Source organism: Dendrobates tinctorius, unplaced genomic scaffold (assembly GCF_039654945.1).
Source record: "Dendrobates tinctorius isolate UK_male_01 unplaced genomic scaffold, ASM3965494v1 ptg000039l, whole genome shotgun sequence".
Classification (NCBI taxonomy): Eukaryota; Metazoa; Chordata; class Amphibia; order Anura; family Dendrobatidae; genus Dendrobates; species Dendrobates tinctorius.
This window is the reverse complement of record NW_027361707.1, coordinates 40,119,018-40,144,874: the sequence shown is the minus strand read 5'-3', so window position 1 is coordinate 40,144,874 and position 25,857 is coordinate 40,119,018. Positions and strand designations below refer to the sequence as shown.

Below are 25,857 nucleotides of genomic sequence, written 5' to 3'. Positions count from 1 at the left end.
GGTGTCCCCCTATCGAGCAGCTAGTGGAAAGCGTCAGCAGGCTGTGTTGCAGATGATGTGTTTGGGCGACAGACACACCGCCGAGGTGCTGGCCGAGTACTTGAAGTGACAAACTGAGTCATGGCTGGGCAGTGTACATCTTGAGGCAGGCAAGGTAGTTAGTGATAACTGCCGTAATTTTGTGGCAGCCATAGCCCTTTCAAAACTCAGCCACATACCTTGCTTGGCTCACACCTTGAACCTGGTGGTGCAGTGCTTCCTCAAAAATTATCCGGAGTTAACAGCCCTGCTCCAGAAGGTGCGAAGACTGTGCGCGCACATCCGCCGGTCGCCTGTACACTCCGTTCGTATGCAGAAGCTGCAGCGATTGCTCCACCTTCCCAACCACCGCCTCATTATCGACATTGCAACAAGGTGGAACTCCACCCTGCACATGGTGGAGCGGCTGTGCGAGCAGAGGCAGGCCATAATGCATTTGTGGGAGGATACACGGCCAGGCACTTTGAGAGCAGACATGGAGTTGACAGGTGTGCAGTGGTCGAAGCTGAAAGACCTCTGTAAAGTCCTTCAGCATTTTGAGGAATGCACACGGCTGGTAAGCGCAGACAACGCCATCCTAAGCATGAGCATCCCACTTATGCGTCTGCTCATGCAAACTTTGACGCACCTTAAGGAGCAGGCGTCTGCAGCCAATGTTGATGAGGAGGAAGAGGAGGGAATCCTTGATGACATTCAGCCATTGTCTGCTCAGGGACCTCTCCTGGACGAGGTGGAGGAAGAAGAGGAGGAGGAGGATGATGATGGGGATGATTACTTAGGGGAGGAGGATGCATCTCGTGGGGCAAGTGAAAATGTTGGCGTGGCAAGGTCTGGTACAGGGTTTGTGCGTGACTGGAGGGATGTGGATTTGCCAGAAAGTGCTCCTCCACCCAGCACTCGCAGTGCATCATTGACACCGGGAACATTGGCCCACATGTCAGATTATGCCTTGCAGATCCTAAAAAGGGACCCCCGCATTGCCAAAATGATGAACGATGACGACTACTGGTTGGCCAGCATCCTGGATCCACGCTATAAAGGCAAATTACAAAATATCATGCCACAGGAGAACCTTGACCTAATATTGGCTAATAAACAAGCAACTCTGGTAAATTGGTTGCTTGAGGCATTCCCAGCACACAGCAGCGGTGATGGTTCTCACACGAGCCGTACGGGCCGGGGGCAGCTTGGCAGAGGTGTTCATGGTGCACACAGCAGAAGTGGCGTTGGAGACAGGGGTTTCATGACAATGTTGTGGACTGATTTTTCACGGACCGCTCACACAACTGGTAATACTGCATCGATGGAAAGTGACAGGAGACAGCAGTTGTCAACTATGGTTACAAACTACTTTTCCTCCCATATCGATGTTCTCCCACACAGGTCATTCCCCTTTGACTATTGGGCCGCTAAACTGGACACCTGGCCTGAATTGGCACAATATGCCTTACAGGAGCTCGCTCGCCCAGCTGCAAGTGTGCTATCGGAAAGAGTCTTCAGTGCAGCTGGATCAATCCTGACAGAAAAAAGGACCCGTCTGTCAACCCAAAATGTGGATGATCTAACCTTCATTAAAATGAACCATGCATGGGTTTCCAAGGATTTTGTCCCACCTTCCCCTGATGACACATAGGGTGACAGAAAAATGGCTTGCTTTGGTCCACCTCTTCCTGGGACTTGACCTATTTCGCCTTTTGCATCAGCTGAATGTCCAACATCAACATATGCTACTTTCTAAAACTCCCTAACTGTGCTGCCTCCCCCCCCCCCCATGGCCGGGGTCACCACCTAGCGCACGACACCGTGCGAGTGCCGTTGCCCTGGACAGGTGGGTAGGCCGACTCTTGGGCGCGGGCACAGGGTCCCTCATAGTGCAATCAAGTGTCTCTGACGGTGGTGGTGCACACCCACCGTCAGACACACCGCCGTACTATGAGGGGCCCAGTGCCAGTACCGACGCCCACGAGTGGGCCCCCTTGCTTGGGCAGGGCCCCAGCATTTGCAATCTTTACCTCTCCCTGCTCCTCCGCTGTGTAGTCTGGGCCGTCAAATCCATACTGTGCCTGACATGTTATCCGGGGATACGGTACCCTTTCTCACCTTTGTGCAATCACGTGCAAGCCATACTGGGCCTAACACCATCTGAGCCTGCCTCCTGATGTATAGACATATATTTTGAATGTGTACGCTATCCATACATGTTATCCGGGGATACGATACCCTTTCTCACCTTTGTGCAATCACGTGCAAGCCATACTGGGCCTAACACCGTCTGAGCCTGCCTCCTGATGTATAGACATATATTTTGAATGTGTACGCTATCCATACATGTTATCCGGGGATACGGTACCCTTTCTCACCTTTGTGCAATCACGTGCAATCCATACTGGGCCTAACACCGTCTGAGCCTGCCTCCTGCTGTATAGACATATATTTTGAATGTGTACGCTATCCATACATGTTATCCGGGGATACGGTACCCTTTCTCACCTTTGTGCAATCACGTGCAATCCATACTGGGCCTAACACCGTCTGAGCCTGCCTCCTGATGTATAGACATATATTTTGAATGTGTACGCTATCCATACATGTTATCCGGGGATGCGGTACCCTTTCTCACCTTTGTGCAATCACGTGCAAGCCATACTGGGCCTAACACCGTCTGAGCCTGCCTCCTGATGTATAGACATATATTTTGAATGTGTACGCTATCCATACATGTTATCCGGGGATACGGTACCCTTTCTCACCTTTGTGCAATCACGTGCAAGCCATACTGGGCCTAACACCGTCTGAGCCTGCCTCCTGATGTATAGACATATATTTTGAATGTGTACGCTATCCATACATGTTATCCTGGGATACGGTACCCTTTCTCACCTTTGTGCAATCACGTGCAAGCCATACTGGGCCTAACACTGTCTGAGCCTGCCTCCTGATGTATAGACATATATTTTGAATGTGTACGCTATCCATACATGTTATCCAGGGATACGGTACCCTTTCTCACCTTTGTGCAATCACGTGCAATCCATACTGGGCCTAACACCGTCTGAGCCTGCCTCCTGATGTATAGACATATATTTTGAATGTGTACGCTATCCATACATGTTATCTGGGGATACGGTACCCTTTCTCACCTTTGTGCAATCACGTGTAATCCATACTGGGCGTGAGAACGGCTGGCGAGCTGTTAAGCAAGCTACAGCACCTGTGGTTTGCACACGTAAGTTTTTCATTTTTTCAGGAATGACGGTTAGGCCTAATTCCGGAACTGCGGTTGACCTGCACTTACTGGGAAATCATTGTTCGCGGGTAATAATTGTAATCAGTGATCCCCATCACTAACGTTGTTCAGCGGGTTATCTGCACCTGTAAGCGACAAACGCTGGCCTTTTCAGTGTAGCGCACATGCAGCCACGGACATGTAAGGGCATGACACACCAGTTATTGGCCAATCTCATGTGCCAGAGCCTCACGTGTCCCTCTAGTAAGCCGGACTCGGACCGCGGGGCATGACGGAGTCTTGTTCGTTAACGGAATTAAGCTTGCAATTTGTGCATCTGTTCTGTAGCTGGCATGGTTGAGGTTTCCCAGGTGGAGTCGAATTTAACCGTAGGCTCCACTCCTGGTGGTGCCCTTCTGGACATTCCTTTAAGGTTCAGCTTTGCAACCATACTGCCCATGTAAAACAAACACTTTGCCTTCATGAACGCTGTTTGGAGGGTCATGACTCGTGGGAATAACGCCGCCCAATCAGTTAACCTGCTAGAGAGATCCTTCGTTGCTCCCAAGCATGACATCACACGCCCTAGGAGGAAGGTAATGCCACTGTGGCGACCGTACTCCTGGGGGCGACACAAGTGCACTGATGCCCAGCCACTGCTCGATGAATCTGCTGGTACATTGACCCAGACCACTACATTCCCCTCGCACGCTACACGGCCTGAATCTGACCCTGATGAAACTCAGGTTACCCTTCCCATATACAGTTCCATCTTACACGGTGACAAAGAGGAAGCTGCAGATGAAAGTGCAGGTTCGGCCCACCCGCCATCAGACACACCACCGTACTATCAGGGGCCCTGTGCCAGTGCCGTCGCCAACGAGTGGGCCCCCCCTGCTTGCTCAGGATCACAGCACTTGCAAGGTTGAAATACTGTGCAGTGAGATGGAAGATGGGGACGACGAGGAGTCCAGACTAGTACAGGGATTCCCTAGCGAGGAGACTTATTTTTTGATTGTTTTCAATGTTGGGACAGCAATTTTTGGGGAGCACTATACTCTGTAGAATGATAGATGGGGCCCACCATACACTGGAACATTTCAAAGGTGGACATCAGACACTGGAGCAGCATTTACAGGGCCCATTATACACTAGAGCATTAGAAATGGGGCCCACTATGTTTGGAGCATTATTTGGGCCCATAAGACAGTGGAGCTTCATCCATGGGGACCAACATATACTGTAGCATTATGTGGAGCTCATCATATACTGTTTCAAACATTATATGGGACCAATGATTCTGTATGGAGAAATAGATGGGCCTCGTCATGAGATGTAAAAAGTGAAGTATTTTTCATTGTACTATACCGCTATTTCTCTGCCGTATCGGAGCATGATGAGTTGTGGTATGTGTTAAAGGGACGCTCTTTCCCCCAGGGCACATGAAAACCTGGAGCCAGCCCTACCCCCCCACAACTTTAGCCAAATAACCCCCATTTTTCAGTGCATAACTTGTATTATGAAGTTAATTAAGGTTGACAAGCTTAAGTAAGAAGAATTGATGCTTTTGGCATTAAAATTGGCACTGTAGGTGTGTTTCCTGTCCTCCTCTCACTGCCGACTTTTATTCCCCATTGACTTACATTGGGTTTCGTGTTTCGGGATGACCCCGACTTTTCCCTATAATCGGCCGATCTTGCTCGACCCGACTTTTGGAAAAGTCGGGTTTCACGAAACGAAACTCGACCCTAAAAAAACAAAAGTCGCTCAACTCTACCAGCTACCAAAAATGCTGTTTTTACGGTATGCTGTGAAATGGACATCTTTTCCCCAGGGACATAAGGCTTCAAACATGGGGACCTAAGGACCAAATCAAGATCCCAGGAGGGGACTGACCACCTGATTGTGGGGCACAGACACTGGTTTGCCCTGACAAACCTTATTACCCATGGGTGAGTGGCCAGAGAGTAGGCAAAGAAAGTGCTTAAGGTCGGGGTCAGACTTGCGAGAAACTTGCATGAGTCTCACATCTCAATATCCGGCACTGCCACCAGTACTCGGGACCGGAGCGCTCAGCTGCATGTATTTCCATGCAGCTGAGCACTCTGGTCCCACGTGCCGGTAGCAGTGCCGGGTATTGAGATGCGAGACTCGTGCGAGTTTCTCGCAAGTCTGACCCCGGCCTAACATCGCTATCTGGACTTTTAAGGTACTGGGTCTAAGCCCCTTATTAAAACCAGCCTGAAGGAAGTCTAAGACCCTTGGGATATCGGGCTTCCCCGCAATAAAGTCAGAACTGCCACTCTAAAAACAGATCTTCTTCCAGATCTTATAATATATTGCAGAAGTAACTGGCTTCCTACTGGCCTGGACTGTGGTTATAACCTGGTCTGACAGCCTCCAAGCTCTCAGGATGTCCTGCTCAGGATCCAAGCTGAAAAATGAAGCCTTTCCGGATCCTGATGGAAGACTGGGCTCTGATGGATGAGGTCTTTACTCCATGGAAGCAGAACCAAGTCTTCTAATGCCATAGTTACCAGCAGCAAAAACCAACTTCTTTTTGGCCAGTACGTGGTGATCAGAAGTACCTTCGCCTGATCCTCCTGTATCTTCTTGAGGATGGCTGGAATGAGTGCTATGGGGGGGGGGAAGCGTATGACAGGGACCGTCTCCATCTCTGACTTAATGCGTCGACGTCTTCTGGATTGTATGATGAGTTCAGCGAGTATAATCCGTCTGTCTTTGCATTTTTCCTGGTCACGAACAGATCTCTCTGAAGCCTTCCCCAGAGATGACAGAAGTACTGGAACACCTCATTTAGCTCCCATTTCGTTGCCAAACCTTTCGTCTGCTCAGGTAGTCCGCCACAACATTTTGAGACCCTCGAGATGAACTGCTGTCGGACTGTCTTCTATGCCCATGAAAAAAATCTCTTTTGCCAGATCCTGGAGCATTCAATGTCTGGGACCCCCTTGGAGACACAGGAAGGACACCGCCGTCACATTGTCCGACAGAATCTTGACGTGCTTGCCCCTTAACAGTGCTCGATTAAATCTTTGGGCTTCCGACACAGTGTAGAGTTCTCTGTAGTTGGAAGACCTGGAACGCATGTCCGATGGCCATTCTACCTGGAGAATACTTCCTACCAGGTGCGCTCCGCATCGCTACTTGCTGGAGTCCGTGGTAATTACCACCCATGAAGAGGCAATCCAATGAATGCCCACTTTTAGGTTTCCTGGCTGAATCCACCAAAGTAGTGACCTCCTTTCTGCCGGGGATAAGGATATTCTTCTGTCAAGGGTAGACTATCGTCGATCCCAGGCTGACAGGACCTCTCTCTGCAGGGCTCGATTGAAACTGTGCCCAAAGAACACAGGGGATACAAGCCATCATGAGGCACAAAACTCTCATTGCGGATCTGATGGAAACGTGACCTTTCAGGAGCTCTCTCATTCTGCTCCTCAACGATTTCTGTTTCTCTACTGGCAAGAAAGATGTTCTGTGACTGGAGTCCAGCAACACCCCTTAGAAAATCTTCCTTCTCTCTGGTTCGAAATCTGATTTCTGTCTTTTTCTGCGCAAAAGAGGGAACCAGTCAGGGGCTGTGATCAGAGGCAGCGGATTGCGCACAGCGCCCTTACCCCTTCCTGCTCAGTCCTGCCCGGATTCTCCATTGCACTGCTGTTATTCTGTGCCCCGCGAGATTCAGGGAAGGCACCACCTGTCTTGCCGAATTCCGTGTTCCTTTTTGGAACGCACACCGACCTTTTGCCCCGACGTCTTGCTCTGACGTCACTGGAATTGCGACGGCCTTCTCCACCGCGCAACTTCCGGTAGTAGCGATGACTTGCCGACCGGTATCGGAGCCGAGAGCCTCCCTGTGGGAGGAAGCGGCTCTTCTGAGGAGCCTCGTCCGCTCACTGATCTCTGAGGCTGAGGGACTCCCACCCAGGGAAGCGTCAGTCCCGGATTCCTTGAAAGGGGGAAGGATTGGACAAGCTGCATGATCCCCCTGGGCCCATCCGGTAAGCAAACTTCCCCTTGTGCATTCCTCCATGCAGAGACAGGAAAAACACTGAGGGAATTGGGGTGGGGAGGGGCCTTTTATCCTCTTGTGTGCTTTCCTGTCCCTGTCAGGAGGAGGAAAACCTCCATGGTGCTGTCAGGAGGAACGTCCTGGAAAAGAACAATTTTACTTTCATCAGTCCATAAAATGTTTCTCCATTTCTCTTTAGGCCAATTGATGTGTTCTTTGGCAAACTGTATCCGCTTCAGTACATGTTTTTTTTTTTGTTTTTTTTTTAACAGTGGGACTTCGCAGAAACTTCTTCCTAAGATATTAGCTTCACTCAGGCGTCTTCTGTCACAGTGCTTACAGGTAACATGAGACTGTCTGTGATCATCCGGGAGTTGATTATTGGCTGAGTCTTTGCCTCCTGGCTTTTCTTCCGTTTCCTTTCACGTCTCTCTGGTTTGGCTTTCCATTTTAAAGCACTGGAGATCATTTTAGCTGAATGGCCTATTATTGCACTTTTTCATAAATTTAACCCTCTGCAATCATCTTTTTTAATCAAAGTATGCTGTTCTTCTGATCAGTCCCATATTTCTTTGGCTTTCAAACAGAAATACATGTACAGTGCTGTGCAAATTAATTGGGACAAAGCATTTTTTTAAAGTAAAATTGTAAGTTGGCTACCAGTCAGTGATTCAAACCAGTTTTAACTGCTTTGAGCTGGTGTGAATGCCAGTTCAAAGCAGTTAAAACTGGTTTGAATCACTGACTGGTAACCAACTTACGATTTTACTTAAAAAAATGCTTTGTCCCAATTAATTTTCACAGCACTGTACAACATGTCCTGGCTTGACCCTTAAATAAGGAAGAAAAGGGGGAAATAGGGGAAGGGGAGTTGTTAATAAAATTGTCCTTTATTATAAATCAAATTAAAATATTAAATTTAAATGAAATTATCATACATCATAAGATGTACATTGGATCATAGTATTTATTTTATAAGCACCACTATGATCACTAGTTCCCAAGTGACTGTCTCAGAATTATGATATGATATCCCAGCCACTGATCCTATAATAATAGGCTGGGTTTCAATTTAATATGGGCATTAAGAAGATCCAATGGCTTGATGTTGGATTGCCATCATTGATGTCACACCCTAAACGTTCCCGTTATTGTATTAAATTCAGAGGCTTGTATTATGCAGCACTTGGATAATTATTATTATGTATTACCTGCAGATACATAATTGTGGCACTGTAAAGCTGTGGGCAGAGAAGTACATCGGTGTCGGCTGGGGGTATCATCGGCACTGCAACTCAAACCACTCTGCTAGTTGCACAACTGCAAACTAAAGAAGATAGGCAATTGTGCCGCCGTCTGCCAATAGTGTAGTAAGTATGAATGCCGGTGATCTCCGATCCACCTGTCGGTGTTAACTACGGGGATCGTCTGCGCTGCAATTAAGATCGCTCTTCTTCACGTCTCGTGTCAGGAGACCATGTGAGGATTGATATCAGCCCGCCAGTCCCTAAATCTCATTACCCGTGTCTCAATCAGAGATCTGACGGGGAGTAGCGTGGCGGTGGATATACGAATAGTGCCTTCATTAGTCTGAGATAATATTCTACTTGGGATGAAGTCACTGACGTGCATTTCGCCGGGGTGGCCAGCTTTCTCTAAGGGCGGCGCTCATAGCAATACGGCAGTGACAATCATAGATATCTACCGGAGACCTATGGTAGTCATGCCAACCCATCGGTGACCCGCAATCACGTGACGGGGGTCACCGATAGGCGGATTTCCGGCTCGCTTGCTGAAAGTGCGTGTTAAATGCCGCTGTCAAGAGTTTGACAGCGGCATTTAACGGGTTAATAGCCGAGGGTGGATCGCGATTCCAACCACGGCTGTTCTGGGCACATGTCAGCTGTTCAAAACTTTTCCTCAGAAATCTTCCCCAGTCCAAACCGATGACTCCCCTTTCCAAAATATAGTATAAAAAACAAACAAAAAATTCTTTACAATTTGTCCTTCAGGTCACGTCTGCTTCATTGGCGCAGGGATATTGGCAGAGGCTTGCTCCAGGAATGCCAGAGGCCCTTGTGGCATTTCGCTTGGCTTCTTAGGCGGACCATTAATCTCCTCTAGGACTTGCTGCCAGCTCCGTAGCTTAGCCAGGTGCTTCTGAATGAGCGCTTCCTTCCTCTGCAGCTCGCTCCTCAGTTCTGTCACATCCTATCAGGAGCAAATGTAGAAAAAAAAAAAGGCAATTTATATTGTAGCAAGGGTTTGATGATGGCAAACAGCAAACAATGCTTCCTGGCAGGAGGAGGTTTGCTGTTATGTCTACCAGGGCCGTGGAGTCAGAGTCGTGGTCGGTGCTCATTTTGTTGGAGTCGGTATAAAATGGACCGACTCCTAAAATATATAATAAATTGGGTACAGTAGTTCAATGCAGAATGTGCTGAATATTTTTTCATATGAATTTGGGAAAGTTATGAAATGTCCTATAAATGGCTGTTCTATTCCTGATCTAAGGCTACATTCACACACAGCGTTTTTCCAGGATACGTTTTTCAGTTGCAAAAGCAGATCAGCTTTTTAAAAAAACCGCATCACGAGCTCATAGATAATGTTTTCAATAGCAAAAGTAGATTAGAAATCTGCTCTATCTATCCATTTATCCATATCAAATCTGTACCAAAAAGAATGAAAGCTGGATAGCACACAGACTAACACTCCTTTTTTTAGCACCAGTCAGGTACATCTCATAGCTGCCCAAAAGGACGCCCAGGACAGGCATTGCTCGTCTTCAGTAACATCGACTGATAGTTGGAATAAATAGACTGCATTAATCACCACATCTTCTTAAGATGCAGGCTTTATTTTCAAGTGTAGGGGTGTGAAGTATGAGGTTCTGCAGCAGCTGAGGTGTGCAGTATGAAATTCTGCGGAACAGTATGAGATTCTGCCTCCCCCCCTAGGTATGATCCTGGCTACGCCCATAGTGTGAATGAAGCCTGAGGGTCTAGGGTTTATCTTAGCCGAGATAAGTCATAGTGTGTGTGTTTATTATACACACACACACACACACACACAGTACAGGCCAAAAGTTTGGACACACCTTCTCAATCAAAGCGTTTTCTTTATTTTCATGACTATGAAAATTGTAGATTCACTCTGAAGGCATCAAAACTATGAATTAACACATGTGGAATTATATAATTAACAAAAGAGTGTGAAACTACTGAAAATACTGTGTCTTATTTTCTAGGTTCTTCAAAGTAGCCACCTTTTGCTTTGATTTCTGCTTTGCACACTCTTGGCATTCTCTTGATGAGCTACAAGAGGTAGTTACTGGAAAAGGTTTTCACTTCCCAGGTGTGCCCTGTCAGGTTTAATAAGTTGGATGTCTTGCCTTATAAATGAGGTTGGGACCATCAGTTGTGTTGTGCAGAAGTCTGGTGGCTACACAGCTGATAGTCCTACTGAATAGACTGCTAGAATTTGTATTATGGCAAGAAAAAAGCAGCTAAGTAAAGAAAAAGGAGTGGCCATCATTACTTTAAGAAATGAAGGTTAGCCAGTCCGAAAAATTGGGAAAACTTTGAAAGTGTCCCCAAGTGCATTGGCAAAAACCATTAAGCGCTACAAAGAAACTGGCTCACATGAGGACCGCCCCAGGAAAGGAAGACCAAGAGTCACCCCTGCTGCGGAGGATAAGTTCATCCGAGTCACCAGCCTCAGAAATCACAGGTTAACAGCAGCTCAGATTAGAGACCAGGTCAATGCCACACAGAGTTCTAGCAGCAGACACATCTCTACAGCAATTGTTAAGAGGAGACTTTGTGCAGCAGGCCTTCATGGTAAAATAGCTGCTAGGAAACCACTGCTAAGGACAGGCAACAAGCAGAAGAGACTTGTTTGGGCTAGAGAACACAAGGAATGGACATTAGACCAGTGGAAATCTGTGCTTTGGTCTGATGAGTCCAAATTTGAGATCTTTGGTTCCAACCACTGTGTCTTTGTGCGACGCAGAAAAGGTGAACGGATGGACTCTACATGCCTGGTTCCCACCGTGAAGCATGGAGGAGGAGGTGTGATGGTGTGGGGGTGCTTTGCTGGTGACACTCTTGGGGATTTATTCAAAATTGAAGGCATACTGAACCAGCATGGCTACCACAGCATCTTGCAGCGGCATGCTATTCCATCCAGTTTGTGTTTAGTTGGACCATCATTTATTTTTCAACAGGACAACGGCCTCAAACACACCTCCAGGCTGTGTAAGGGCTATTTGACCAAGAAGGAGAGTGATGGGGTGCTACGCCAGATGACCTGGCCTCCACAGTCACCAGACCTGAACCCAATCGAGATGGTTTGGGGTGAGTGAAGGCAAAAGGGCCTACAAGTGCTAAGCATCTCTGGGAACTCCTTCAAGACTGTTGGAAGACCATTTCTGGTGACTACCACTTGAAGCTCATCAAGAGAATGCCAAGAGTGTGCAAAGCAGTAATCAAAGCAAAAGGTGGCTACTTTGAAGAATCTAGAATATAAGACATATTTTCAGTTCTTTCACACTTTATATAATTCCACATGTGTTAATTCATTGTTTTGATGCCTTCAGAATGAATCTACAATTTTCATAGTCATGAAAAGAAAACTCTGAATGAGGTGGTGTGTCCAAACGTTGGTCTGTACCATATACATGTACATGTATACAGTGTATTACATATTTACAATTTATTACAGTTTTGTGTTCTAAAGTTGTATTCCAATAAATATTATGTTCTAAATATCTTGATTATTGGATCATAGAAATGATTAAATGTCTGATGTTCACATTGTACTACAATAAATTTTTCACTTAAATATAAGCAATATATGTGGGAGTCGGAGTCGTGGAGTCGGTGTAAGGGAAATTGAGGAGTCGGAGTCGGTGTAAGGGAAATTGAGGAGTCAGAGTCGCAGGTTTGGCTTACCGACTCCATAGCCCTGATGTCTACTATGGTTATATTTAAAGGGGTTTTCTAGGATCTAAAATACATGGCTACTTTCTTCTAGAAAGTGTCATATCTGTCAGCCAGGAATGTCTGGTACTGCAGCTCAGCTTCGTGGAAATTAACGTGGACAGCTGTTTCTGGAATAAAGCAGCCATGGTTTTCTAATCCTTCTGGACAATCCCTGTAGGATATCTCCATGAATAGCAGATTTGCATTTGATTCTTCTGCATCTTATCAGTATGTAACATGAGCTGTTTTGCTGGGAAATTGAAACAGATTTCAGACTATGCGTTGCAGAAAGTGAAATCTACAATTCCACAACACGGATTAACGCGTCAATTTCTGCACAAAAATGATCAGCAACGTACAGTTTGGTCCATATATATTTGGACAGAGACAACATTTTTCCAATTTTGGTTCTAGACATTACCACAATGAATTTTAAACAAAACAATTCAGCTGCAGTTGAAGTTCAGACTTTCAGCTTTCATTTGAGGGTATCCACATTAAAATTGGATGAAGGGTTTAGGAGTTTCAGCTCCTTAACATGTGCCACCCTGTTTTTAAAGGGACCAAAAGTAATTGGACAATTGACTCCAAGGCTATTTCATGGACATTTGTGGGCAATCCCTTCATTATGTCATTCTCAATTAAGCAGATAAAAGGCCTGGAGTTGATTTGAGGTGTGGTGCTTGCATTTAGGATGTTTTGCTGTGAAGGAAACATGCGTCAAAGGAGCTCTCCATGCAGGTGAAACAAGCCATCCTTAAGCTGCAAAAACAGAAGAAACCCATCCGAGAAATTGCTACAACATTAGGAGTGGCAAAATCTACAGTTTGGTACATCCTGAGAAAGAAAGAAAGCACTGGTGAACTCATCAATGCAAAAAGACCTGGGCGCCCACGGAAGACAACAGTGGTGGATGATCGCAGAATAGTCTCTATAGTGAAGAGAAACCCCTTCACAACGGCCAACCAAGTGACCAACACTCTCCAGGAGGTAGGCGTATCAATATCCAAATCTACCATAAAGAGAAGACTGCATGAAAGTAAATACAGAGGGTTCACTGCTCGGTGCAAGCCACTCATAAGCATCAAGGATAAAAAGGCTAGACTGGACTTTGCTAAAAAACATCTAAAAAAGCCAGCACAGTTCTGGAAGAACATTCTTTGGATAGATGAAACCAAGATCAACCTCTACCAGAATTATGGAAAGAGAAAAGTATGGCGAAGGCGTGGTACAGCTCATGATCCAAAGCATACCACATCATCTGTAAAACACGGCGGAGGCAGTGTGATGGCTTGGGCATGCATGGCTGCCAGTGGCACTGGTTCACTAGTGTTTATTGATGATGTGACACAGGACAGAAGCAGCCGAATGAATTCTGAGGTATTCAGAGCCATACTGTGTGCTCAGATCCAGCCAAATGCAGCCAAACTGATTGGTCGTCGTTTCATACTACAGATGGACAATGACCCAAAACATAAAGCCAAAGCAACCCAGGAGTTTATTAAAGCAAAGAAGTGGAATATTCTTGAATGGCCAAGTCAGTCACCTGATCTCAACCCAATTGAGCATGCATTTCACTTGTTAAAGACTAAACTTCAGACAGAAAGGCCCACAAACAAACAGCAACTGAAAACCACCGCAGTGAAGGCCTGGCAGAGCCTCAAAAAGGAGGAAACACAGCGTCTGGTGATGTCCATGAGTTCAAGACTTCAGGCAGTCATTGCCAACAAAGCGTTTTCAACCAAGTACTAGAAATGAACATTTTATTTACAATTATTTAATCTGTCCAATTACTTTTGGTCCCTTTAAAAACAGGGTGGCACATGTTAAGGAGCTGAAACTCCTAAACCCTTCATCCAATTTTAATGTGGATACCCTCAAATGAAAGCTGAAAGTCTGAACTTCAACTGCATCTGAATTGTTTTGTTTAAAATTCATTGTGGTAATGTCTAGAACCAAAATTAGAAAAATGTTGTCTCTGTCCAAATATATATGGACCTAACTGTATAAATGAGATTTATCATGTCAGTTAGCTGGTACTGTATTACTTTCTGGATTTCCACATGCAAATCCACACGGGACATCAGCCACAAACATGCAAAGTGTGGACATAACCTTTAGTTCCCCCACAGCGCTCCATCAGCCTTACAATGGATACTATTGCCACCTGAGCGACCATGTTGTCTTACAGTAAGGTCTGTTAGGGTACACAGGTAGATAGATAACCCTCCAGGTAAAGTGATATACGGTTTTATTTCTTGGGCATGGCTGGATGGGGCCGCACATGTCTTATATAGCGTGTTATGCCTGTAAGGCTAAGTGCACACGTACCGGAACTCTCGCGGAAATTACCGCGAGAATTCTGGAATTCCAGTCCGCGGGAAAATCGCATTTTAAATTCCCGCAATTTTCCAGCGGAAAAACTAGCATTTTGCAAGCGTAATTAGCTTGCAAAATGCTAGCGTTCTCCAAGCGATCTGTAGCATCGCTTGGAGAACTGATTGACAGGTTGTCACACTCATCAAACATAGTGTTTGACAAGTGTGACCAACTTTTTACTACTGAGGCCGCCTATGCAGCATCAGTAGTAAAAGATAAAATGTAAAAAAAATAAAAAATGGTGTTATTCTTACCCTCCGACGTCCCGCGCATCCGTTCCCAGTAATCCTTTGCGAAAATGCCCGCGATGACGTCAGTTCTCGCGAGACTTCGCGATCCTGCGAGAACGGACGCCATCGTGGGCATTTTCGCAAAGGATTACTGGGAACGAGAGCGTGAAGAGAAGCGGGAAGACTGCGCGGGACGCCGGAAGGTAAGAATAACAATATTTTTTATTTTTAAATTCTATTTTTTACAGGACAGTCTCCTCTCCTCCGGACCGTGGGTACCATCCGCAAATGCTCTGCTTACTTTCCGCATGGTGTGCACAGCCACATGCGGAAAGTAAACGGAACAATGCATTCCTATGGGTGCGGGATCGCCGCGATTCCGCAAATTAATGAGCATGCTGCGGTTTTTACCACGAAGCGATTCCACCGCGGTAAAAACCTCAGCATTAGTACAGCATTGCGGAATCCCATAGGTATGCATGGGATGCTTATTTTTCGCGTTTTCGCGGCAAAATCGCGCGGTTAAAACCGCCGCGGAAACGCGAAAAAAACGCCACGTGTGAACTCAGACTTAGTGGCACAACTCCCTTATTGCAGCCCTGTACATACAAGTGTGGCGGTGAATGGGGCTGCAGCTTTGGCCCTTTCATAGCACTAATCAGTACGGGCCCTAAGGACAGGTCATGAATGTTTAAAGGGAATCTGTCAGCAGAGAATGACTATTCTGATGTGGCAAACAGTCCCGTGCAGTTTCCCACCATCTTCACCCCCTCTATTTTGATTGACAGCTCTGGCTTTATAAAGTCAGTAAAAGGGCGCTGATAAAAGTGAAAACAAGTATGTGAAAAGGTGCACTGAACTGTTTGGCCACACCAATGGTGCACCAAGCGCCTGTTCATGGTTGGAACAGTCTTCAGCGCCAACAGTCTCTTTTAAACATGTTTAACACATTGGATGTCTGTTGGCTGAGCAATCATTCAGATGGCAGACATTCCAGCCGCCTCTCTCATACACATGAGGCGCGCGTCCCGCGTTTTCTATGAGGGAGCCATCGCCTGGCACGTCTGGCTGCAGATTATCTCAGGGAGACAATGCGATCGGCAGGCCAAAAATCAGACCTTCCATTTCATTATGCCCCCCCAACAAACTGTCAGAGGAATTCCAGACACAGACTGTGGGACAATCCTGGAGATATCAGTGGGCTCAGCTGACATTAATCAAATGTGTATGGGGTTTAAGTCCTGGAGACCTCTTTGAGATAAGCCAGTTTGCTATGGAGACATCATCCTTAGGAGTAGTGAGGAGATGACATGGTCCTCACAGTAGGATATTCACCTCCTTAATAACCTGCTCCGGCTTCTGGACAGACAGCTGCAATCTCTTCTGTAGGAAGAAACATTCTGTTTGTCTGGCCACATCCAGGAACTTCTGAATACACTGTTCAACACCTGAGGAGGAGAGAAGAAGACCGGGAACGTTTCAGACTGGTGCTACCACATAACAGACGCAGCATGGACCCCTGGGCTGGGGCTGTAGACAGACATTTGCAGTAAAGCGCTTTCAAAACATTTCAGCAGTAAGGGGACCGTCTGCTACGTCTCTGTGCCTATCTGGAATAACGGACACTTTCAGAAAAAAAGAAAAAGTATAAATGGAGCTCACATGAGTTTATGGTGATTTATCTAAACTCTCTCACAAATGCAGTCACATTTCCACGCTCCTGGCATTTATTCCCTCCTTGTATTACGTCCAGTACGCTGTAATCTCCCCACCATCGAGTACAGGCCGTCACACATCATAAACCTCTCTTTTCCACTGATCCCACATCTCTCCTCAGCCTCCATGTCTCTTAATGGATTGTGTTTCTCAAGCTGGGCAGCAGACTGAACAGTTTCAGTACCGGAGCTGTGTTATGTGAGTAATTACTTTTTAACTATAAGAAATGTCTGTGTGGTGGAAGAGGAATCATTGGATCTGTAGTTCTTCACATACAGTGAGGGAAAAAAAGTATTTAGTCAGCCACCAATTGTGCAAGTTCTCCCACTTAAAAAGATGAGAGAGGCCTGTAATTGACATCATAGGTAGACCACAACTATGAGAGTCAAAATGAGAAAACAAATCCAATTACGATTTCAGTAAGTCTTCACAAGGTTGGCGACACTGTTGGTGGTATGTTGGCCCATTCCTCCATGCAGATCTCCTCTAGAGCAGTGATGTTTTGGGCCTGTTGCTTGGCAACACAGACTTTCAAATCCCTCCAAAAGTTTTCTATGAGGTTGAGACCTGGATACTGACTAGGTCACTCCAGGACCTTCATGTGCTTCTTACGAAGCCACACCTTCGTTGCCCTGGTGGTGTGTGTTGGGATCATTATGCTGAAAGACCCATCCACGTTTCATCTGCAATGCCCTTGCTGATGGTAGGAGATTTGCACTCAAAGTCTCACGATACATGGGCCCCATTCATTCTTTCGTGTACACGGATCAGTCGTCCTGGTCCCTTGGCAGAGAAACAGCCCCAAAGCATGATGTTGCCATCCCCATGCTTCACAGTAGGTATGGTGTTCTTAGAATGCGGAGTTGCATACAGTCTCCTCCAAACACGACGAGTTTTGTTTCTACCAAACAGTTCTACTTTGGTTTCATCAGACCATATGACATTCTCCCAATACTCTTCTGGATAAACCAAATGCTCTTTAACAAACTTCAGACGGCCCCGGACATGTACTGGCTTAAGCAGGGGGACACGTCTGGCACTGGAGGATCTCAGTCCCTGGCGGTATAGTGTGTTACTGAAAGTAGCCTTTGTTACGGCAGTCCCATTTCTATGCAGGTCATTCACTAGGTCCCCCCTTGTGGTTCTGGGATTTTTGCTCACCGTTCTTGTGATCATTTTGACCCCATGGTGTGACATCTTGCGTGGAGCCCCAGATCGAGGGAGATCATCAGTGGTCTTTTATGACTTCCATTTTCTTATTTTTGCTCCCACAGTTAATTTCATCACACCAAGCTGCTTGCCTATTGCAGATTCAGTCTTCCCAGCCTGGTGCAGGGCTACAATTGTGTTTCTGGTGTCCTTCGACAGCTCTTTGGTCTTCACCATAGTGGAGTTTGGAGTGTGACTGTTTGAGGTTGTGGACAGGTGACTTTTATACTGATAAGTTCAAACAGGTGCCATTACTACAGGTAATGAGTTGAGGACAGAGGAGCCTCTTAAAGAAGAAGTTACAGGTCTATGAGAGCCAGAAATCTTGCATGTTTTTAGATGACCAAATACTTATTTTCCTCCTTAATTTGAAAAATAATTCTTGCCAAATCAGACAAAGTGATTTTCTGGATTTGTTTTCTCATTTTGACTCTCATAGTTGTGGTCTACCTATTATGCCAATTACAGGCCTCTCATCATTTTAAGTGGGAGAACTTGAACAATTGGTGGCTGACTAAATACTTTTTTCCCCACTATGTAATTTAGACAACAAAAGCCAAAGCAGCATCAAAAAAGGTAATAATGAGTAATAACGACCTCTGAGCCATGGTGCCATCACCTGGTTTGTATGGAGAGCTATTTGGATAAATTTGGTAAAAGAAGTAAAATCCCTATAAACGACAGAGACTCAGCATCTCGGCGTATGTTACCTGTGCGGATCTCCTCCTGGTCTGTGCCGTTCACATAGTCCTGGCTCACGAGAGAAGCAAAGCAAGCCTGTAATAGAGAGGAAAACGAATTACATCTACAATGGATTATACCATTTCTGAGGCGGCCATGTTACAGCGTTGCCCCGACTAGAAGTCCTTCTCTGTGGAGCAAGTGTGAGTGACAGCTGCCATCTCCAACATGCTGCGGAAAACCATGAAACTGACAGTGGGCAGGAACATGGCTGCCCTGCAAGCACCCAGAAGAGGACAGGACATGTCTGATCTCCATGCACGGCCGGGCAGTCAGGGAAGGATTGGGGTGAAACACCCCTAAAGTAGAAACATTGTAGTAAGGGATGCTGTGAATAGCTCAGGGCGCACAGACCAGACGTTGTCCCAATGCGCCGAGTACTGGAAACACTAACAATTTCTTCCGTATTTCAGTGATTTCCAGCTGTTACAAAACTACAACTCCCAGCACGCCCTAACACATTATTAATATACATTTATATAGCACCATTTATTCCAAGGCACTTTACATGTGAAATGAGAAATATAGACAAGTATAATAAACATTTGTAAGACAAGGGACACACAAGTACATAAGGAGAGGGGACCCTGCCCGCGATGGCTCACAGTCTACAGGGATGGGTGAGGATACAGTAGGAGAGGGTAGAGCAGGTCGTGCTGGTTGTGTGTCGGAACAGGTGGTTCTTCAGGTTCTTCTTGAAGGTTTCCGTTGTTGGTGAGAGTCTGATGTGTTGCGGCAGAGCGTTACAGAGTATGGGGGAAGCACAGGAGAAGTCTTGTATGTGGTTGTGGTGGGAAAAAGATACGGGGGGAGTAGAGGAGGAGATCTTGAGATGATCGAAGGTTGCGTGCGATTAGGTACCGGGAGACCATGTGACAGATGTATGGGGGAGACAGGTTGTGGGTGGCTTTGTATGTTATGGTTAGGGTTTTGAACTGGAGCCTCTGGGCAATAGGAAGCTATTGAAGGGCCTGGCATAGGGGGGAGGCTGGGGAATAACGGGGAGACAGGTGGATTAGTCGGGCAGCAGAGTGCAGGATGGATTGGAGTGGTGCCAGAGTGCTGGAGGGGAGGCCAGAGAGTAGGGGGTTGCAGTAGTCGAGGCAGGAGATAAGGGCATGCACTAGTGTTTTTGTGGTTTCATGGTTGAGGAATGCGCGGATCCGGGAAATAATTGAGTTTGAGGCGGCATGAGGAGGTAAGGGCTTAGATATGTGGTTTGAAAGAGAGGGCAGAGTTGAGGAAGACCCCAAGGCACAGAGCATGCGGGACTGGGGAAAGCGAGCAGCCATTCACAATGATGGATAGGTCTGGTGTAGGAGTAGAGTGAGATGGGGGAAAGATGATGAATTCTGTTTTGTCCATGTTCACTTTGAGAAAGCGAGCAGAAAAGAAGGCTGAAACAGCAGACAGACATTGTGGAATTTTGGTCAGTAAGGAGGTGAGGTCAGGTCAGGTCCAGATAGGTAGATCTGCGTGTCATTGGCGTACAGGTGATACTGCAAACCGTGGGATTCTATGAGCTGTCCCAGGCTGAAGGTGTAGATGGAGAAGAGTAGGGGTCCTAGAACTGAGCCTTGAACACCAACAGACAGGGGGCGCGGTGAGGAGGTGGTGTGTGAGAGGGAGACACTAAATGTTCGGTCTGTTAGGTATGATGAGATCCAGGATAGGGCCAAGCCTGTGATGCCAAGAGATGAGAGAATTTGTAGCAGGAGAGAGTGGTCCACGGTGTCAAAGGAGAAAGACAGGTCCGGGAGAAGGAGGACAGAGTAGTGTCGCTTGCTCTTGGCGGTTAGTAGGTCCTTGGTGACTTTAGTTAGGGCAGTTTCAGTTGAGTGATGTGGTCGGAAGCCAGATTGTAACCGATCACATAGGGAACAGGAGGAGAGGTGGGAGGACAGTTCAAGATATACATGCTGTTCCAGTAGTTTTGAGGCATAAGGGAGAAGAGATATCGGGCGATAGTTAGACACAGAGGATGGGTCGAGGGAGGGCTTTTTGAGGATGGGTGTGATTGAGGCATGTTTAAAGGATAATAATCTTTATTTTTATATAGCGCTAACATATTACGCAGCGCTTTACAGTTTGTACACATTAAGAGGGAAAGACACCATTTGTAAGTGAAAGGTTGAAGAGGTGTGTTAGAATTGGGATGAAGACTGTGGCAAGGTTAGGGATGAGGTGGGACGGGAGTGGGTCAAGCGTACAAGTGGTGAGGTGTGATCTTGACCAGGGGCGGACACTGACAGCTTGGGGCCCCTGTGCAAGAAATGTGTCTGGGCCCCCCTCCTTTTATGGCGTCAAAGCTACGTGTGTATATAGCCACACACACATACATGTATATATATTACATAATCTCCTTTATTATGTATATTGCTGTCCCTTACAGTGTGCCCTCTCGTTATGTACAGTACGGTCCCTTGCATTTTGAATTATATAGAGCCCTGTTTTTTATTACTTACCGTCCTGTCTTGTTAGCTGTATAATGCAATGATGGCTGATGGAGCATGGGAAAGCTTCTTTTCTAATGGAGGAGCTGATGGACTGGTAGCCTGGTCACCGGCTCCTCGATCAGCAGTCATTTTATATCTAAAAAGATAGGGGACTATGTAATAAAAGAGGGCAAGAATACACTATGTAAGAGACAGCACTGTACATAACAGCAGAGGAAGGTATATAATAAGGGACGGCACCATATATAACTAGAGAGGATGGTACGTAATAAGGGACGGTGTTATACATAATAAAAGAGGAAACTATGTAACTAAGGATGATGTTATACAGAATTAGTGAGTACACTATATAATTAGGGACTGTGTTAGACATAGTAAGTAATAATAATAATGTCTTCCTCCACCTCCCCCTGTTCCTAAGGCAATTATAAGTCCCCCTTCCTCCCATCCCAATCCCCCACACGCCTCATTGTTCTCCTCCCCTCACATCTCATTATTGTCCTCTCCCCCAAGCCATCATTGCCCTCTTCACCACCTCCATCATTTTCTTCTCCCCCACCACTATTTTGGCTTTCTCCCCCACCACTCCCATCATTGCCCATTCCACCACCTCCACCTCCCCCATTCATTGCCCTTTCCACCACCATCATTGCATTCTCCCCCACCACCCCATCATCATTTCATTTTCCCCCACCATCCCATAATTGCCCTCTCCCCATCACGGCCTTCTCCCCATCACCCCATCATATCATTGCCCCTCGGGCCCGGAGAAATCGGCCAAATTGCCCTCCTCATTAGCCGCCTTGCAGGGCCCCCTGGAGGCTCTGGGCCCCTGTGCAGTTGCACAGGTTGAACCGGCGGTATGTCCGCCCATGATTTTGACAGGAGGGTGGAGAGCTGATCTTCACATGCAGAGAGTTGTGATTTCCTAACAGGTTAGACACCATAGATGTAAATTGGCTGCACTTACATGTAAGTGCCCTGTTTCTCCTCCTGGAGAGCGACATGCCAGGGTAAGGAGGCTTATAGGCCATACAATGCTCCTCTGGGAAATTAAATATGCAAATTGTCTCTTCAGAGAGTAAGAGGACTTGAACTCTAGCGCCATCTACTGGAAGTAGCGATCCTAAAATTAAGTATCGACCCTTTAACGAGCCTTGCCATATGACTTTGGATAAAAGTCAAACCAAAATCTCAACTTGCAGACGTGTTTTGAGATATTACCCCTCCTCAGTGCAAAGCATGAGATCTAATTTTGCTGTATGGAGAGGCCTCTGACTGAGGTCTAAAGGGTGGCATCTCTCTTTGTGGAGAGTGACATACCTCCCAGGAGCATTGTATGGCCTTTAAGTCTCCTTACACTGGCATTCTAGACATGTCACTCTAAACATGGAGATTGTTACCCCGTAGACCCAAGTCAGATGCCTCTCATACACCAAATCAGATCTCATGCTTTGCACTGAGGGGGAGTTACACCTTCCAAACATGTGTCAGCAAACAGATTCTGGTTTGGCTTTTATCCTAAGTCAGTAACCGATCTCAGACTGCGCCAACTTGTGTGATGGAAAAAGTCTCTGTGTGGCCGCACCCAGCATCACCCTAACAAACCACTGGAAACCATTAGGACACGTTCACACAATACTTTCTTGAGTGGAAACAAGTCCAACAACTATGTTTTCAGAGAAATCTGATTTCTTCTCCTCCTGGACTGATCACTTTAAAAATAATCAATTCTTGGTTAAAATTGGAATTCATTGTTACATTAATGAGACGGAAGACAGTTGGTGCCGATAAGATTCTATGTAGATGAGGGAGGAGGGGCTAAAGGCAGAGCTCCTCCCCCCTCCTCTCTACAGTGAACTGTCTTCTCCTGTCTCAGTAATGGGATTTTGAGAATAAGAAAGAAGCAGATTTCTCTGATGTATTACAACGTGTCTAATCTTCATGTGTCCTATCAATTCATGACATAGAAATGAAAACAGCAGCTACTCTAAAAGGAAAACCCTCATCATATGAACAGCACAGAGGATTTCCCATAGAAATGAATAGGAAGTTTTCCAATTGTTTTTCACTCAGTGTGAACATACCTTAGGGTGCCTTCACATTGCGTCTATCCCCCCGGTCAGCGGCGCTGTCGATGGTTACTTCACCGTCCCCCACAAAACAGGATTCGGACATATTCGCCAACAGGGCCATAGACTACAATGGTGCTGACAGAGCGAGCATGGGCTCGAACGTCCATCATTTTCGGGCGTGTACACCTACTAGACACAGTCTCCTCTGTCCGAGCGGCCGCCTCCAGTAGTCACATACACCTGAAAATGACGCACGTCAGAGCCCACGCTCGCCCTGTCACCACCATTATAGTCTATGGCCCCGTCAGCTCATGCGTCTGAAACCCGTTTTTCGGGGAGGTTCGGACATAAGCCCCAACAGGGACAAGGAACGGTGACAGAGCGAAATGTGAGCACACCCTTAGAACAGAGGGAATGCTGGTTATTGTGGTGCATAGACCCCGGTGTTCCCGACATGGCGGCATGCAGACCCCTCCATCTAACTCCCCGGTAATACACCGGAGCCGCCGTTACAGAAGTCAGCGGGGTCTGCCATAGAGGAGGCAAAATACAAATCATCTCTTCCCTCAGACCAAGATGTTAGGTATACAGCTCCAGAGCCGGGGGGGGCTGCAGTGCTCCAGAGCTGGGGGGGGGGGGGGGGGGGGGGCTGCAGTGCTCCAGAGCTGGGGGGGGGGGCTGCAGTGCTCCAGAGCTGCTGGGGGGGGGGGGGCGCTGCAGTGCTCCAGAGCTGGGGGGGGGGGGCTGCAGTGCTCCAGAGCTCGGGTGGGGGGCTGCAGTGCTCCAGAGCTGCTGGGGGGGGCGGGGGGCTGCAGTACTTCAGAGCTGGGAGGCTGCAGTGCTCCAGAGCTCGGGGGGGGCTGCAGTGCTCCAGGGGGGGGGGGGGAAGGCTGCAGTGCTCCAGAGCTGGGGGGGGGAGGCTGCAGTGCTCCAGAGCTGGGGGGGGAGGCTGCAGTGCTCCAGAGCTGGGGGGGGGGGGACAGAGGCTGCAGTGCTCCAGAGCTGGGGGGGGGGGGGGGGTAGTCTGCAGTGCTCCAGAGCTGGGGGGGGGCTGCAGTGCTCCAGAGCTCGGGGGGGGGGGGGGGGGCTGCAGTGCTCCAGAGCTCGGGGGGGGGGGGGGGCTGCAGTGCTCCAGAGCTCGGGGGGGGGGGGGGGGGGGCTGCAGTGCTCCAGAGCTGCTGGGGGGGGGGGGGCTGCAGTGCTCCAGAGCTGCTGGGGGGGGGGGGGCTGCAGTGCTCCAGAGCTGCTGGGGGGGGGGGGCTGCAGTGCTCCAGAGCTGCTGGGGGGGGGGGGGCTGCAGTGCTCCAGAGCTGCTGGGGGGGGGGGGGGGGGCTGCAGTGCTCCAGAGCTGCTGTGGGGGGGCTGCAGTGCTCCAGAGCTCGGGGGGGGGGGGGGGGGGGCTGTAGTGCTCCAGAGCTGCTGTGGGGGGGCTGCAGTGCTCCAGAGCTCGGGGGGGGGGGGGGGGCTGCAGTGCTCCAGAGCTCGGGGGGGGGGGGGGCTGCAGTGCTCCAGAGCTGCTGGGGGGGGGGCTGCAGTGCTCCAGAGCTGCTGGGGGGGGGGGGGGCTGCAGTGCTCCAGAGCTGCTGGGGGGGGGGGGGGCTGCAGTGCTCCAGAGCTGCTGGGGGGGGGGGAGGCTGCAGTGCTCCAGAGCTGGGGGGGGGGGGGGTGCTGCAGTGCTTCAGAGCTGCTGGGGGGGGGGGCTGCAGTGCTCCAGAGCTGCTGGGGGGGGGGGGGGCTGCAGTGCTCCAGAGCTGCTGTTGGGGGGGGGGGGCTGCAGTGCTCCAGAGCTGGGGGAGAGAAGCACCAGTGTCCTGTGTGCATGCTGGGACTTGTAGTGAGGCTGCAGACTACTAATATACACCTGTCCCTCCTCCATCATCTGCAGTGCAGACTGTGCAGCTGCTGTGGAACTACAACTCCCAGCATGTTGACGTCATCAGGGAATGCTGGGAGTTGTAGTCGGACGGCCCCAGTTTCCAGTCTGCACGTTCCTACCTCGAACGAGGACTCCAGCTCGTCCACCAGGGTGCTGTTGGTGTTCTTCGCCCCGGGAGGAGTGGACATCAGGCCAGGCCCTGCTCCAGGCTGCATGGGCGGCGGAGGCCCGGGAGGCTGCCCGGAGAACATCCCGCTGAGAGAAGACGCCATGAGACAGAAGAACAGAACAGGGCTACTGACGTCACCGGACGTCTTCCTGCACAACCACTACTGGCATGCGCCCTACGCCGCCATCATTGATTTGGTAACTGATTTTTTTTAATGCTTTATTTTCGGAAGAGAATGTGCTTCCCAACAACAAAGTATGTCCGGAGCTGGGAATCGCCACACAGCGGCAAAGCGTGGAATAACAGCTACAGCCGTGGTTTTTTTTTAGCCACCAGATGGCGCCATAGCACAGGGAAACGAGAGCAGGGCCCGAGCGGCTCAGACTGGTGGGGAGTCATGGATACAGGGCTGGACCGTCCCGGCCTGCACTTGTGCGCATGAGCAGAAGATGACAGTCACTGCTCTACAGTCATAGATGTAACAGCCAGAACTTTTTTCCTTTCCTTTTTTTAGGGGTCAAAGAACCAGACTGGAGTCTATATTCTACAGTTGTGATAAGATACATATCACGTCGCCATTTTCCTGTAGAGTTCTCATTTTTCGGGGGCTGAGGGTTATTCTTTGCCCCCAGGGGTTTTTATTGATGCCACTTTCCGATGTTGCAGCGACCAAAAAACCCCATAATCCTGGCGGTTTGGTTCTTATCTCGTTCCGCTGCT

The 25,857-nt window shown here is 48.1% G+C and overlaps 1 protein-coding gene across 1 annotated transcript; it reads right to left on the bottom strand.

The window, feature by feature from the left end:
- Positions 1 to 8,172: 8,172 nt before the first annotated feature.
- LOC141088540 (mediator of RNA polymerase II transcription subunit 28) lies at positions 8,173 to 25,421 on the bottom strand. The gene is made up of 4 exons (XM_073574651.1): positions 25,088 to 25,421; positions 18,531 to 18,597; positions 16,231 to 16,343; positions 8,173 to 9,512 (listed from the first exon to the last, which is right to left on the bottom strand). The coding sequence occupies exons 1-4, from the start codon at positions 25,238 to 25,240 to the stop codon at positions 9,315 to 9,317; spliced, it is 531 nt and encodes a 176-aa protein (XP_073430752.1). The 5' UTR covers positions 25,241 to 25,421; the 3' UTR covers positions 8,173 to 9,314.
- Between the last annotated feature and the right edge of the window lie 436 nt (positions 25,422 to 25,857).

Excerpts from the sequence above, each read along its gene's own strand:
- LOC141088540 (XM_073574651.1), bottom strand. The coding sequence starts at position 25,240 with ATGGCGTCTTCTCTCAGCGGGATGTTCTCCGGGCAGCCTCCCGGGCCT. Across the intron at positions 18,598-25,087 it reads AGCTGGAGTCCTCGTTCGAG|GCTTGCTTTGCTTCTCTCGT; the intron begins GTAGGAACGTGC and ends TCTCTATTACAG. Across the intron at positions 9,513-16,230 it reads CGGAGCAGGTTATTAAGGAG|GATGTGACAGAACTGAGGAG; the intron begins GTGAATATCCTA and ends TGCTCCTGATAG.